Source organism: Bubalus kerabau, chromosome 1 (genome assembly GCF_029407905.1).
Source record: "Bubalus kerabau isolate K-KA32 ecotype Philippines breed swamp buffalo chromosome 1, PCC_UOA_SB_1v2, whole genome shotgun sequence".
NCBI classification, from domain to species: domain Eukaryota; kingdom Metazoa; phylum Chordata; class Mammalia; order Artiodactyla; family Bovidae; genus Bubalus; species Bubalus kerabau.
The window spans coordinates 82,658,792-82,674,227 of record NC_073624.1 but is presented as its reverse complement, the minus strand read 5'-3'; the positions used below and the strand labels follow the sequence as shown (position 1 = coordinate 82,674,227).

Sequence of the window (15,436 nt, the reverse complement as noted above, 5' to 3'; positions counted from 1 at the left end):
TATATATTTTTATTTTTAAGAAAAAAACTTACATTGGCCTTCTGACCCCTTTTTCATAGAATTATGCCTAAATTCCCTCTAATAAAATTCCAGGATGCTACTGTTGATAAAGAATCTGCCTGCAATGCTGGAGACCCTGGTTCAATCCCTGGGTAGGGAAGGTCTCCTGGAGAAGGGAATGACAACCCACTCTAGTATTCTTGCCTGGAGAATTCCATGGACAGAGGAGTCTGGTGGGGTACAGTCTGTGGAGTCGCAAAGAGTTGGACACAATTGAGCGACTAACACTAACACTAATCAACATGCTACTGTAATGACAAAAAAGGTTACATAAATGCTACATTACACATTTTTTAGTTAAATGGAGAAATTTTTATCAAAAATTATATTATTAATTAAATATCATTAGTATTATTAAAGAGTTGGTAAACTAGTGAATTTTATGAATGAACAGGCACACTGAGGTTCTCAAATCTAGAGATTTTCTGACTGAAAAATTATAATTAAGAGATCAGGAATAGGGCTGAGCCAACAATTTAAGTGGCGATTTACTAACTACCATAAACACAATCTAAAGGATGAAAAAGATTTTGGCAACATTCTTGTCATTTAGATAAAGAGATTGACATGCTGATTTGGCTCAAAATAATACTGAAAAGACTGCAAACAAAATGCCTACTAGAGAACCAGATTTTTCATCCCTCATCATGTCAGTGGGGCCTTTCTTTCACCTACCGTCTTGTGCGGAGTGGATGACAGCTGTGAGACTGTAGGGTCCGTCTCCTTTGTTGTTGAAAGCTTTGACTTTGACTTGAAATGCAGTGGAAGGGCGCATGGTCTCGTCTTTATGGACATAGCGGCCAGTATCTGGATTAGTAACTGTCACTTTTTTCCATTCTTCCCCATCAAATGGCTTAAATGCCACTATGTAACCAAAATTGTTGCCATAATGGTATTCTCTTGACAAAGGCTAAATAGAAATTGAAATGTTAAACAGGTTTAAGCAATACAGGTAACAGGGAGAAAACCATATGCAAACAAAAATGCTACACATGGAAGCAAGCTTTCTGTAAAAACATTTTTATTTCTTAAGTGAGAGCTGCCTACAAAAATTCGGCACAAACGAGCTGCAACACGTGAGACTTCGTTTACCAAGTTCACTACTTCTGAAACACTCTGGGGGAGGGGTACCTCTCACGCTGGGTCTTTTTACTTTCAGTTTCTTCCTTCAAGGGTGCTTTCCCTGAGTCAAAAGGCCCTTCCCTCACTTTCTGAAGGCTAAAAAACTACTTGGTGCTTTCCCTGGCCATAGGATCTGCCATTTTAAGATTCTTTGTGCAATAATCTATATAAAACATCCCCAGTTATTTTTCCTTCTTTAACACTATTATGATCTACACTATATATTTACTTATTGTCTATTTTATTGTCTTTCTTGTCTAGTAGAACGTAAGTTTCATGAGAACAGGGTTATTGACAGTTTCATTTACCTCTTTAAAACCCAAACAAAGTCTCAAGTAGTATTTATTCAATGGATAAGTTAATGAATTTCTTTAGAGTTGAAAGACTATAATAAGAAACTTAACTATACACTGGAATATCTGTACTGCAACCGAACAGTAGAAACCAGTCACAGAAAAAGAAAGAAGGAGAAAGGAGCAAAAGATAGCATTGCCTCCATCTGCAGGTGACTGGCTAGGCACCCTGTCTGACTGTAATACTGAAGAAAGACCTCTGTTTTACATTTTCTTAGAGCTATTATTTCATGTCAATTACTCAATAAAGATGTTCAATCAGCCCTAAATTCTGACTTAAAACAAATTCTACTGAGTATTCATCATTTAATCTTTTTTAGCCATTATATATTTGCTTTTTACACAGAAATATCACAGTTAAAGTGTCTTGAGGGAAAACCTTTAACTAAGTACAACATAGTAGCTTGAATATCCTTATGTTAAACAGGGATGCATGTAAATGTACAAATTTCAAAGGAAGAAGAAGTTGCTCTTGGTTGCACAATATAGAAACTGTAAAGCATGATTGCAAGGAGGTACATAATATAATTTTATATTATTAACAGAATAGCCTAACATTCCCACCAGACTTTAAACATTTCTTTTTCTTATTGATAGTTCTATACTTAATTTTTGCAATTTAGTGTATCAGAAATGGGCTTCCCTGGTGGCTCAGATGGTAAAGAATCTGCCTACAATGTGAAAGACCCAGGTTCAATCCCTGGGTTGGGAAGATCGCCGGGAGAAGTAAATGGTAACCTATTCCAGTATTCTTGCCTGAAGAATTCCATGGACAGAGGAGCATGGCAGGCTACAGTTCATGGTATCTCAAAGAGTCAGACATGACTGAGTGGCTAACATATCAGAATTAGCTATGAAGCTTTCAGAATGTAGTGACTCTCTGGTCCTGTTCTCGGAGACTTGATTTCAAATTTATGGTAAATGAGTTCCAATCTGAATGTTTTGACAAGCTTCTCATCTTACTGTGAGGCAGATATCTACACATGTTGAGAAAATAAAACCTAAAGAAGTAAAATGTTCCAATTTTCTAATATCTTCACTTTTTGTGTATCACACTGTCACTAAAACTGCCAAATCATTTGAGATTCAAATGAAGAAGAGGCAATTTTTTCCTAAATCCTTCTTTAATATATGATGTAATGACAAGTATAAAACATGACTATACAATACAGAGTGAAGTCAACTTTGGCTAAATATCACTTATTGTATAAATTAATTTGACACGCATAAAGAATAAAACATATTTGTTATTTCTGTAATTTTTGGAATTTTTTGGAGTCTTAATTGTGTTCTTTGATCATCAGCAGAGATTAAATACTAAAACTATTTAATGGATACATAGAGCTATATAAAGCATGTTATCTACATAAATGCCAGATGTCTAATTTAGACACATTTATGTTATCAAAGTTTTCCCCATCCCTAATATCTCCGTCACTTCAAAAATCCAGCTAGGATGCATTATTTTCCAAACATTATACCCTCTGATATAGAGCTCCCTTTGGGTCATAAAATTTTAATAAAATGTTTTGGATACCTTAATAACAAGTCATTTGTGGGGACTTCTAAGACTGACCTATATGATAAATTATATGTGCTGATGAAAGTAAGTTTCAAGTCAGAGAGCAAGGGTCAATTTAAAAACATGTATACCTGTGGCGGATTCATTTTGATATTTGGCAAAACTAATACAATTATGTAAAGTTTAAAAATAAAATAAAATAAATAAATAAATAAATAAAAACAGATGCTGATACAAAAGATTTTTTAACTGAATCTTTGAAATTTTGAAAGTCCAGAGCAAAAATTATGAATTGCAATTGGGTTACCAGGCCACAATGAGTACAGAGTACATTCGTCTCTGGAATGAAAGAATTGAAGGTTTATTTAATCTTTTAGGCCTAGGCCTTTAGATACTATAGCATCAAGAATTTATTTTTGCATAAGAATGGGACACTAAGCCATAGTAAATTAGGAAAAATCTGGCATGCATTAGAGAAAAAAATTAATTTTAGTAATTTATTCTTATTTGTTTTGAGGCATTGTCTTTTATTTCAGGAAACAAAATGGGTTTGAGATTAACTGTAGGTAAAGCAACAAATTACATGTGCAACTTCTTAACACTTACCGCCCATGTTATGGTCAGTTCTCTGTTGCTTCCACCCCCACCTCCTACATCTGAAGGAGCCACATTAGGTGCTGAAACAAACAAATAAAACCACAAAAGAGAGGCCATGTAATTTTTTCTGATGTTAGATTTCTTATTCACTTAGAAACCATACACATTTTTTTTCCTTTTACTAGAAAAGACAAGCTGCACACGATACACTCCATTATAATAACAAAGCCCCAGATTTGCTGTAATAATCTGATTTTCTGCCAAAATAAAAATTAGTTCAGTGCTTCAGGAAATGTGCTGGATTCCTTCACTAAGAGGTGGTGAAGCAAATTTGCCTTCCGTTTTTTAATTTTTTTCTGTGTCCTTTCATTTAATATGACTTTGAAAGACTGGACTCATTTTGTTGGGAAAATATTTCACAGCTCTTGTTTTGAACTCTATAAACTTCTAACAACATACTGTTGGGTTAGTTTCATGCCTCAGTCTACAAATAACTTTTAAGAAACGGAACATGCACATTAACATACGATTGTGCTTCCCAAAGATATTTGGAAACATTACAAATCTAATACTGTTCTTGTGTTCTCATTTTAAATGCCTAAATCTCTTCGGGAACCCTGTCCTGTCAGGGTTCTTCTCCCTTACTTCTTTTTATAACATCATTCGATTTTTCAGTCTCTCTACTGTAGTGACTATCCTTTGTAAATTCTCAGCCTTAAAAATCATCCTATAATACTGCTTTACACTTAACCTCCAAGCCATCTTACCCTTTCCTGTCACTGAGGTGCAAAGAAGAACTGATACATGATTATTTTTGTACTTCACTCTATAATCACTTTTTAATGATGCATAATCTGTTTTCTATGTCTTCATATTACTGAAATCACTCTCTCAAAAATCACAAAATTGCTTTTAACTACCAAGTCCAATGGCTTCTTTGTTTTTCTCCAAGTTATTCTCTCTCCTTGGAAGTCCTTCAGGATGTGTGCTATATATTATCAGATTTGTAGGTGGCTCACTGGTAAAGAATCTGCCTATAATGCAGAAGATGTGGATTCAATCCCTAGGTTGGGAAGATCCCCTGGAGAAGGAAATGGCAACCCACTTCAGTATTTTTGTCTGGGAAATCTCATGGACAAAATGAATGTGCTGGTTTACTTCAACAAAAGATAGTGAAGCAGATTTGCCTTCCCATGTTTTATTTATTTGAAAACCTATAGTCCATAGATTACAGAACAGTTGAACATGTCTAAAAAATAAAATTAAATACTGTCTTATTGTAGGCTACATCTTATTGGATTTGCATCTAATTGGAGTTGTACAGATAAATATTAAAGCAGTTTATTCCTGTACTTCAAGCCCTTGGAGACCAGCTACCCAGCTACATGGAAGAAGACTGTGTCTTTACTGAGAACACACATTGTCCCACACAACTGCTATGACTCAGTCTGAGATATTATTCCCAGTTCTCTTAACATTTTAAGGAACAGATGAAATGTCATTTCTTCCTTGACTTTCCAAATAGTCCTCTCAAAAGGAAACAGCAACACCTTGGAGAGAGTATTTATTTACAGATCCTAATGTAACTGTGATTCTCAAATACTTCAAAATTTCCTCTATGTTAGTCATGAAAATTCTTTGCTGAACTATGTATAGTAATTATACAGAAACAAACAAAATAGAAGCTATTTTTTATATCTATAAAATTATATGGTTTACTTTCCAGATTAAGAAATTAATGTGAAGTTTGAGAGCTTTTTTTTATTCAACTGTCACCACATGAGAGTTAGAAATTAAATTTAGCGCATGGGGGTGTTAAAAGTTAATTTACTTATAGCACTTTAGATGAAATACATATTAAAGGAGTCCTCATGCCTAGAAAAGAAGATAACCTCAAGGGCCCTTGCTGAACCATCTGACTTCGGAGATGGCAAAACTAAACTTTAAGTCCCACCCTGATACTCACGGCAGACTGCATCAGCCTGGGACCCCCCACCCGCTGCCCGGAACCCCGCCTGCCCGGAACCCCGCCCGCCCTGCCGCCCCTGCCTTCTCAGCTAAAGATTACCCAGAATGCCCCGCCTGACTAAATCTTCCCGAATCACTTCTGCAAAACCTCACCTTAAATATGAAGCCTCCCTAGTCCCGCACGCGCTCAGCCTGGTCGTTAGACCGACTATTGTCCCTCCTTGCCTGAATAAAGGTAATCTGTCTCCATTAAGGTCATCTTCCTTTCTTCATTGCCTCGTCTGGAACTATACCTTACACATATTGAAAGCTGAAACATTAGAATACTCTTGGAAATTCTTTAAACTCCGTAACTCATGTTCTGAAGCCTAAACTCTATGTGCTATAGAGATACAAAAAGCATGTTGTCTTGCAATCAATGAATAAATCAAATTTTGTGTGTTTAAGTATAAATATTGTGGTGACGGGCAAATAGTTTCAAAAGTAACTCCAAAATAATTTATTATACTGAAATTTGTTGAATCAGGTATTGCCTTCATCAGGGCAAGTATTATTTGCCAAAGCATTTCACTATAATCCTTTTTATTATAATCAATATGAACCTTTCTTATTTAGAAAAGATCTAAAAATAGAGTCTGCTTATGTTATAGTGAATGTTTTTCCCATTTCATAACACTTATTTTAAAGATAATTTTGCTCTTCAAAGATCATCCATCGAGTTCAATATGCTGAAAACAAGACAAAGAAACACCCAGAAATAAAGGTAGCTGTATCTCTTAATAGAGTGTCATATACATTACTTGGAATAATAATTGGTTTAATTTCCTTTGAGCTTTGAATGTTCAGTTGTAAATTTAGCAGCTAAGGGACATTTTTTTCACAAGGGAATTGGACATATAACCTACACATCTGACATGAATCTGAGCAACTAGCTGTTCTGTACTTATATTTAGTCCTGCAGAAACAGGAGGACTTGGCCAAATAGTGATTCTGTTCAGAGAAGTAAATTACCCTGAGCACAAGGAAGTTTATTTAACTTTAGGCTCCAGGGCATTTAACAGTGAACAAACTAGGCATTCTCTTAATGATAAATCATTACAAATAATTTTAATAAATATTTTGGAAAAATATAAAGTTCTTGAATTAATCACAAACAAACAATTAAAGGTAATGAGGTTTTTTAACTCATGCTTTTGCCATGATTTCAGTCTAACAGGGATTCTTTGTTATGCTTATAGGATGACTTTGAATTTTAGTTGTAGATCTAGAAAATATTTAAAAAGAAAATCAAGCCAATACCCTGATTCATCTTTCCTATGTTATGAAACTAATGCTGTCAATTTTACTTTTAGATTTAGCACTTAAATAATTTGCATAGAAGTACCTTTGGGGACTGTAGCATTTTATTTAACAATATGCAAATCACCTTGGGACATAATTCTAAATTATAAAAATCATGGAGTAGAGGCTCTTGACTTAGAATATACTGATTATTCAGTTCTTGTTAATTATTGCTTTAATTTAAATAGCTATTTTTACAGAGATAAAGTTAACATGGATATATTGGGTTGATCAAAAAAGATCATTTGGTTTTTTCCATAATATCATCCAGAAAAACTTGAATAAACTTCCTGGCTAACCCAATAGCTTCTTATTTTAATTTGCATCAGAATTTCTTTGTGATTTAAAACAAATTTTTTAGTAAGAAATTCAAAATAGCAAGTAATACTCTAGAGTCTAGATAAACAAAGCAATTAAAGTCTTACATCTGCTTTTATTCTATCTGTAAATATGTTTTCTTTCTGAAGATATTAATAAAGTTAATAAAGTCAAAAAATTAATAAAATCAAATGAACTGCATGTTTGGATATTCAAATGAGTTGCCCATAACTCATGATCTACTGTTCTGATGGTGGGGCATATTGTTAACAATTTTAATGCATCTGCCATGTTAAATTGATGCTCTTTGCAGGTGAGGACGATCCCCTGGGGGAAGCCATGGTGACCCACTCTAGTATTCTTGTCTGGAGAATCCCATGACAGAGAAGCCTGGCAGGCTATGGTCCATAGCGTTGCAAAGAGTCTGACAAAACTGAAGCAATCTAGCACACACGCATCAGATAAAAGAGATATAGGGTCTGAGATAGTTCACAAAAATATTACTGTCTTTAGGGCTTATCAGGCCAAATTTGTTGTTTGCTTATTAATCTAAATTTTGCTGTCAAACAGGAAATTTAAAAGCACATAACAGAGTAAATTTGTTAATTTCTCATTGGGATGTTAGTCTAAAAACAAGTAATCTGGGGAAAGTTCAGATGGGCAGAAAAGAATGCTACAAACTGAAATAATCATGATAAATAGTAAATTTATTATTAATATAAAGAACTCAGACCAATTATGGATATTTCATTTAAGTGAAAGAATGAACACGTCCCAGTTTATCTCACTGTATTAAAAACAAAAGCATCTAATGCATATTTTAACTTTATTTTGAACAAAATAAATTGCATTTATTAATGGATTTGTCTAAATTTTAATATACAATTATCACTGTAGCTTTGATCACTACTTTTCTTTTCATTTTCCTCTATTCACTTACAATTTCCAGAACCATCCTCTTTTCCTTCTTGTTCCTCTCTTTTCCTACAAATAATTTTAAGTAACTATGCTGTCATAAGCACTAAAGTTACAATATGAATAAAATCTGATTTCAGTCCTGAAGATGCTAATATAGTACAAGCTAAATATGTACAACTAGTTTTAACTCATATGTTAAATATCTACAATGTATTAAAAAATCCCCAGTAACAATTTGCTGGATGAATGTATGAAGTGAAAGTCGCTCAGTCGTGTCCAACTCTGTGTGACCCCATGGACTGTATAGTCCATGGAATTCTCCAGACCAGAATACTGGAGTAAGTGGCCTTTTCCTTCTCCAGGGGATCTTCCCAACCCAGGGATCCAACCCAGGTCTCCCACATTGCAGGTGGATTCTTAACCAGCTGAGCCGTAAGGAAAGCCCAAGAATACTGGAGTGGGTAGCCTATCCCTTCTACAACTGGGGTCTCCTGAACTGCAGATTCTTTATCAACTGAAGTATGAGGGAAGGACCAGATGAAAGTATGAATGAATGTAAGAAAGCCCAGTGTATTAAGACTCATCTAGAACTTCGAAAGGATTTTTATATATCACACCTAACTGGATACTCAGGTTAGCACTTTTAAAACAAGATTTTTCTATTGTATTATTAGTGACAGCTACTGAATTTAATATAGCATCTTACTGGCTATTAAATATGTTCTTTATACCATTCTTCTCCTTTATCAAACATATCTAAAAAATAAAAGTATATGAAAGAGCAGAATAGCTTCATTGGACATGAAATTAAAGTTCTAAACAAGGTATGAAAGTGTTGATTCCAGTGTTATAGTATTTTTTCTCTTTTCCTTCTTAGTTGTGTCTGGTAAATAAATGGCAAAAGCTTTCAAAGCAAACCTGAGTATACCATTTTAGGATACTGACTTGCCAACTGTACCTGAAGAGCTATTAGCCATAAGGGTTTGGTCTTACAATGACACATCACTTTGAAGGATGCTTTTGTTATCTCTCATTTACAGTCAAAATTAAATGGGTTACAAACACATCTTCTAATTCTTCATTTGGGACCATCCATTTTATAATGCACTTGTCTGTAACCAAAGAATATACCCAACCATGCCTTGTGATCTTAACATTAAGTAATTGGACAGATAAGGGTGTATGCTGCACTAGATAATGTCCTGTCTTTCAGTCAGCATAATGAGCCACACAGTACCCTTCCCATCAAATGGAAACTAGCCTTTATCTCATATAACAAATGTTGGCATCTCTTAGAGACTTGATATAATGGTACATGACAAGACAAATAACCCCGTGTTTCAGAAAGTATTTTTTTGTAAGGATAAAAAATATAAATGTCCAATTTTATGAATACTCAATTTTTCAAAAACAAGATGAAAGAAAAAACAGAAATTAAAGAGAAAGTCTGTTGAATTTTATTGTATTAAATATATAGACATATTCTTGTAAGATGACTGAAATTATATGATTCTCCACTATGTTTAGAAAAATGGAAACATTGCCAAATGTGGTGATTTATTACAGAGTAGATAATATTTTCTTATAAGCATATTAAAGCATAAAATGAGCATTGAGAGCATAATAAAAATTTGATTCAGCAAATATTATGTACTGGAAAGTACTAACTTTGCTTTCCTTACATGTTGCTAATCATTATAAGATTTCATAAGGAAAATAATTTCCACTTAGAGATGAGAAAATTGAGGTTTAGGGAGGTTGAGTAATGTGCCTCTAATTACGGAGATTTTAAATGATGGAACCAATATTCTACTAAAGAATCAATGTCCCAGAGCTTTAATACTGCACATTGTACTTCTAGGAAGTTGTTTAGGAACAAAGCTTTTATTATTACAAAGCCCTTAATTTGAATTCCAGCTCTGCTTCACATTAACTGAATGGGATATTGGCTTCTTTGTCTGTAAATTAGAAATAATAATACAAGTGAATAAAGTTATTGTGGGAATTAAATGGAGCAATGAAAGTAGAGAGTTTAGCACTCTGAGATAACACACAGAAAGTACATAAATGATAGTAGGCATAAATGTTGATTAATAAAGGTCTAAAATATTTTCTTATGAAAGGTTAACAAATGCATTACAGAGTATAGGCTTTATTTTTTCACAATTGAAAGGAATGCATCGTTTCACTATATCACTATAGAGTCATATCTTGCATTCCGAATAAGACTGTCACTACTTCATGTGTTTGTTTTGTGTTTGAAGGCTTTTAAGAGAAGTTGTTTTCCAAGCACACTATAGAGAGAATTAAGTCCTTAACAAAATACATTTCAGCAAACATAATGTTAGAAGTGATACTTAATGAAGGTGATGCCAAAAGTTATTGGTTGAAAGTAATAACCTTACCAAAATTTTAGGTTTGATATCAGTCTGAAACAAATTGTTCCCAGCATTTCTAAAGATAAGAAAACATTAAGGTTGGAAAGTCTTCAGAGTTACATGAAAACTCCTGGCAAAATGGACATAAAAAGTATTCTAGTCTTCTAAATATGATGTTAAATATAAATTATATTCAGAGATTCACATATGAAAGACTTAGATTAAATCTTTCTTTCTGAACATTTTTATTGTTGCTCTTAAAAACATATTTCATTTAATTGATTGTACACTGAGATTAAAAAATAAAAAATCTAAATTCTTATGATAATTCTGACCAAATGATCAACCAAAGTATACTAAAGCAATAAGTTTTGAAATAAATAATTTTTTGGTAACAAAATTTCTCAGAAGGAAAAGAGAGGGTCTACTAACATCGTCAATGCCAGAGAAAATATCTTCCCTCCCCATGAACAATGTTATTTTTGGATTAGAATTAATTCACATTTTACTGGTCAACATAGGACAGAAAATTAATCAAGCTCCATGAAATTAAAAAAGAAAAAGCTGATCAGATCAGATCAGATCAGTCGCTCAGTCGTGTCCGACTCTATGCCACCCCATGAATGGCAGCCTGCCAGGCCTCCCTGTCCATCACCAACTCCCGGAGTTCACTGAGACTCACCTCCATCGAGTCAGTGATGCCATCCAGCCATCTCATCCTCTGTCATCCCCTTCTCCTCCTGCCCCCAATCCCTCCCAGCATCAGAGTCTTTTCCAATGAGTCAACTCTTCGCATGAGGTGGCCAGAGTACTGGAGTTTCAGCTTTAGCATCATTCCTTCCAAAGAAATCCCAGGGCTGATCTCCTTCAGAATGGACTGGTTGGATCTCCTTGCAGGCCAAGGGACTCTCAAGAGTCTTCTCCAACACCACAGTTCAAAAGCATCAGTTCTTCGGTGCTCAGCCTTCTTCACAGTCCATCTCTCACATCCATACATGACCACAGGAAAAACCATAGCCTTGACTAGATGAAACTTTGTTGGCAAAGTAATGTCTCTGCTTTTGAATATGCTATCTAGGTTGGTCATAACTTTCCTTCCAAGGAGTAAGCCTCTTTTAATTTCATGGCTGCAATCACCATCTGCAGTGATTTTGGAGCCCCCCAAAATAAAGTCTGACACTGTTTCCACTGTTTCCCCATCTATTTCCCATGAAGTGATGGGACCAGATGCCATGATCTTCGTTTTCTGAATGTTGAGCTTTAAGCCAATGTTTTCACTCTCCACTTTCACTTTCATCAAGAGGCTTTTGAGTTCCTCTTCACTTTCTGCCATAGGGTGGTGTCATCTGCATATCTGAGGTTATCGATATTTCTCCTGGCAATCTTGATTCCAGCTTGTGTTTCTTCTAGTCCAGTGTTTCTCACGATGTACTCTGCATAGAAGTTAAATAAGCAGGGTGACAATATACAGCCTTGACGAACTCCTTTTCCTATTTGGAACCAGTCTGTTGTTCCATGTCCAGTTCTAACTCTTGCTTCCTGACCTGCATACAGGTTTCTCAAGAGGCAGATCAGGTGGTCTGGTATTCCCATGTCTTTCAGAATTTTCCACAGTTTACTGTGATCCACACAGTCAAAGGCTTTGGCATAGTCAATAAACAGAAATAGATGTTTTTCTGGAACTCTCTTGCTTTTTCCATGATCCAGCAGATGTTGGCAATTTGATCTCTGGTTCCTCTGCCTTTTCTAAAACCAGCTTGAGCATCAGGAAGTTCACAGTTCACATATTGCTGAAGCCTGGCTTAGAGAATTTTGAGCATTACTTTACTAGCATGTGAGATGAGTGCAATTGTGCGGTAGTTTCAGCATTCTTTAGCATTGCCTTTCTTTGGGATTGGAATGAAAACTGACCTTTCCCAGTCCTGTGGCCACTGCTGAGTTTTCCAAATTTGTTGGCATATTGAGTGCAGCACTTTCACAGCATCATCTTTCAGAATTTGGAATAGCTCAACTGGAATTCCATCACCTCCACTAGCTTTGTTCATAGTGATGCTTTCTAAGGCCCACTTGACTTCACATTCCAGGATGTCTGGCTGTAGGTCAGTGATCACACCATCGTGATTATCTGGGTCATGAAGATCTTTTTTGTACAGTTCTTCTGTGTATTCTTGCCATCTCTTCTTAATATCTTCTGCTTCTGTTAGGTCCATACCATTTCTGTCCTTTATCGAGCCCATCTTTGCATGAAATTTTCCTTTGGTATCTCTGATTTTCTTGAAGAGATCCCTAGTCTTTCCCATTCTGTTGTTTTCCTCTATTTCTTTGCATTGATTGCTGAAGAAGGCTTTCTTATCTCTTCTTGCTATTCTTTGGATATCTGAGGTAAATCTGTTATAATTTTTAACTGAAATTGGTTTATTTTGACTTTCTTAATCATTTGATATTTTTGCAATTATATTTAGAAAATGAATACTTGTTGAAGCAAGTACATGATCTCTCAGCATGAGTTATGTGGTTTAAACAACCAGTCAGATAATGTCCCAGTTCCTTCTTATTTTTGATTTTTAAGAAGGGACAACTTGTTCAGTTCATCACATAGAAGCTTCTATTACAAACATAGGAGGCTTTAATAATAAAAACCAAACTCAAGGATCCTGGCTATCTGGTATCTGCATTCTCTAAAGCTGCAATTTATATTATCTCTGCATCCTAATGAGATTTATGTGAGGTAGAGTAAAAGAAACAATTGTGTTCATTTCACAGGTGGATATATGAAGGCAAACAAAAAATGGTATTCAAGTCATATATTTTTGTAATTGAGAATTGAATGTGAATTTCTACTAGAACACTAATAAAGTTTCATATAAATGACTATGCTTTTAAAACCTGCTTGAAAAACCACCTTTAAGAGAGAAAGTTGAATGTATCAGGTCTGGATTTGAATTCTGAATATTTAAAATAGTTACATCAACCTAGGCAAACTATCTAGTGTCTCTGAGTTTACTGCTTATTAATGAGTATTGGATTATAATACCTTCCATTAAAACTATTAAAACTCTAGGATCATGGCATTTGGCCCCATTACTTCATGGCAAATAGAAGGGGAAAAGGTGAAAGCAATGACAAATTTCCTCTACTTTGGCTTTAAAATCATTGTGGCCAGTGACCACAGCCATGATCAGAAGACAATTGCTTCTTGGCAGGAAAGGTATGACAGACCTATAAAGTGTGTTGAAAAGCAGATAAATCACTCTGCAGACAAAAGTCAGTATAGTTAAGACTGTGGTCTTCCTAGTGGTCATGTAGGGTTGTGGAGAGCTGGACTGTAAAGAAGGCAGAGGGCCAAAAAATTGATGCCTTTGAACTGTGGTGCTGGAGAAGACTCCTGAGAGTTCCTTGGACAGCAAGGAGATCAAACCAGTCAATCTTAAAGGAAATCAACCCTGAATATTCATTAGAAGGACTGATGCTGAAGCTGAAGCTTTTATTTTGGTCAACTGATGCGAACAGCTGCATCATTGGAAAAGTCCCTGCTTCTGGGAAAGCTTGAGGGCAGAAGGAAAAGAGGGCATCAGAGGATGAAATGGTTGAATGGCATCTCCGATCAAATGGACATGAAGTTGAGCAAATTCCAGGAGATAGTGAGGGACAGGGAAGCCTGGTGTGATGCTGTCCATGGGGTTGCAAAGAGTCAGACCCAATTGGGCAACTGAACAATAACAATATAATACCTACCTCAAAATATTATTAGGAGGATTAACTAAAATATATGTGAAAATAGTCAGCATAGATCAGTATTTTAGTGTTTCTATTCTTCTTTTATTATAGAATCATCTATTTTATCTGGTAAATTACATGAAGTTACATGAAACTTTAAGACAGAGTTTACTGATGGCAGTCTGTGAATAATTTAGCTTTAAAAACTACAGACAGTACAATTCATAATTATATTTAGAAGTTAGGCCAAGGGATTGATGTAGCCAGAAATGGATAAATGTTATTAAGATAACACAGCAGAATTTTAATGGTGTTCTGTCATCCATTTAAAATATTTTTCCCCAAATAAAGCACTGAAGTTTGGCAAGGCATAGTAAAAATAAACAAACTCAGAGAGTCTACAAAACATTTTCTTTTTCATAGACAAGGAATGATAAAGAAAAGTTATTATTAGAATCAGAACAATATTTTTGCCCAGAAATGCAAGGGAGAAGGAAAACAGAGTGGAATATTTCTTGTATGAACGATTATTAAAATGGAGTTGGTGTTCAGCATAAAAATTGGACCTAAATTGGAAGAATAGCTATGGTTGAGCTGAAAAGAGCACATTTAGAGTGGCACCTAATACTCAAAAGAACACATTATAACTATTTCTAAGGTGCTCTGACTCCCCAGGTGTACAGATCTGAGAGTGTCCTTCACTTTCTCTCCAAAGCCTGCTCATCCTACTCTCCTGCTCATACTTCCATCCATGTGACCATTCAGTTATAAATGTCTCTGAAAGACAGAAAAAAATGTGAGCCTTCTAGATCAAGGAAACTGTCTACATGACTCTGCCTGGTTAAGATTCACAATTTACATTAAAATTTATATTCTAAATGGGCTTCCCTTGTGGCTCAGAGGGCAAAGAATCTGACAGCAATGTGGGAGACCCGGGTTTGATCCCTGGGTGGGGAAGACCCCCTGGAGAAGGGAATGGCAACCCACTCCAGTATTCTTACTTGGGGAATTCCATGGACAGAGGAGCCTGGTGGGCTACAGTCCATGGGGTCACAAATAGTCAGACATGACTGAGAGACTAACACTTTCACTTATATTCTAAACGCCAAATTCATTTAAGTAGTGTCTAGAGGATCACAGAC

At 35.3% G+C, this 15,436-nt stretch overlaps 1 protein-coding gene and 1 long non-coding RNA gene across 2 annotated transcripts in view; one reads left to right on the top strand and one right to left on the bottom strand.

The window, feature by feature from the left end:
* Window positions 1–15,436, bottom strand: part of CNTN1 (contactin 1) — a 184,452-nt gene that overhangs the window by 65,514 nt on the left and 103,502 nt on the right. Inside the window, exons 17-18 of the mRNA XM_055566313.1 lie at window positions 3,664–3,734; window positions 736–970 (exon numbers count right to left, since the gene is read on the bottom strand). Of these exons, the coding sequence (XP_055422288.1) occupies window positions 736–970; window positions 3,664–3,734 (306 nt within the window). The remainder of the gene's footprint in view (window positions 1–735; window positions 971–3,663; window positions 3,735–15,436) is intronic.
* LOC129641664 (uncharacterized) lies at window positions 5,781–8,917 on the top strand. Its single transcript, XR_008709384.1, has 3 exons — window positions 5,781–5,857; window positions 6,329–6,385; window positions 8,609–8,917. It is a non-coding gene; the product is annotated as an uncharacterized LOC129641664 (long non-coding RNA).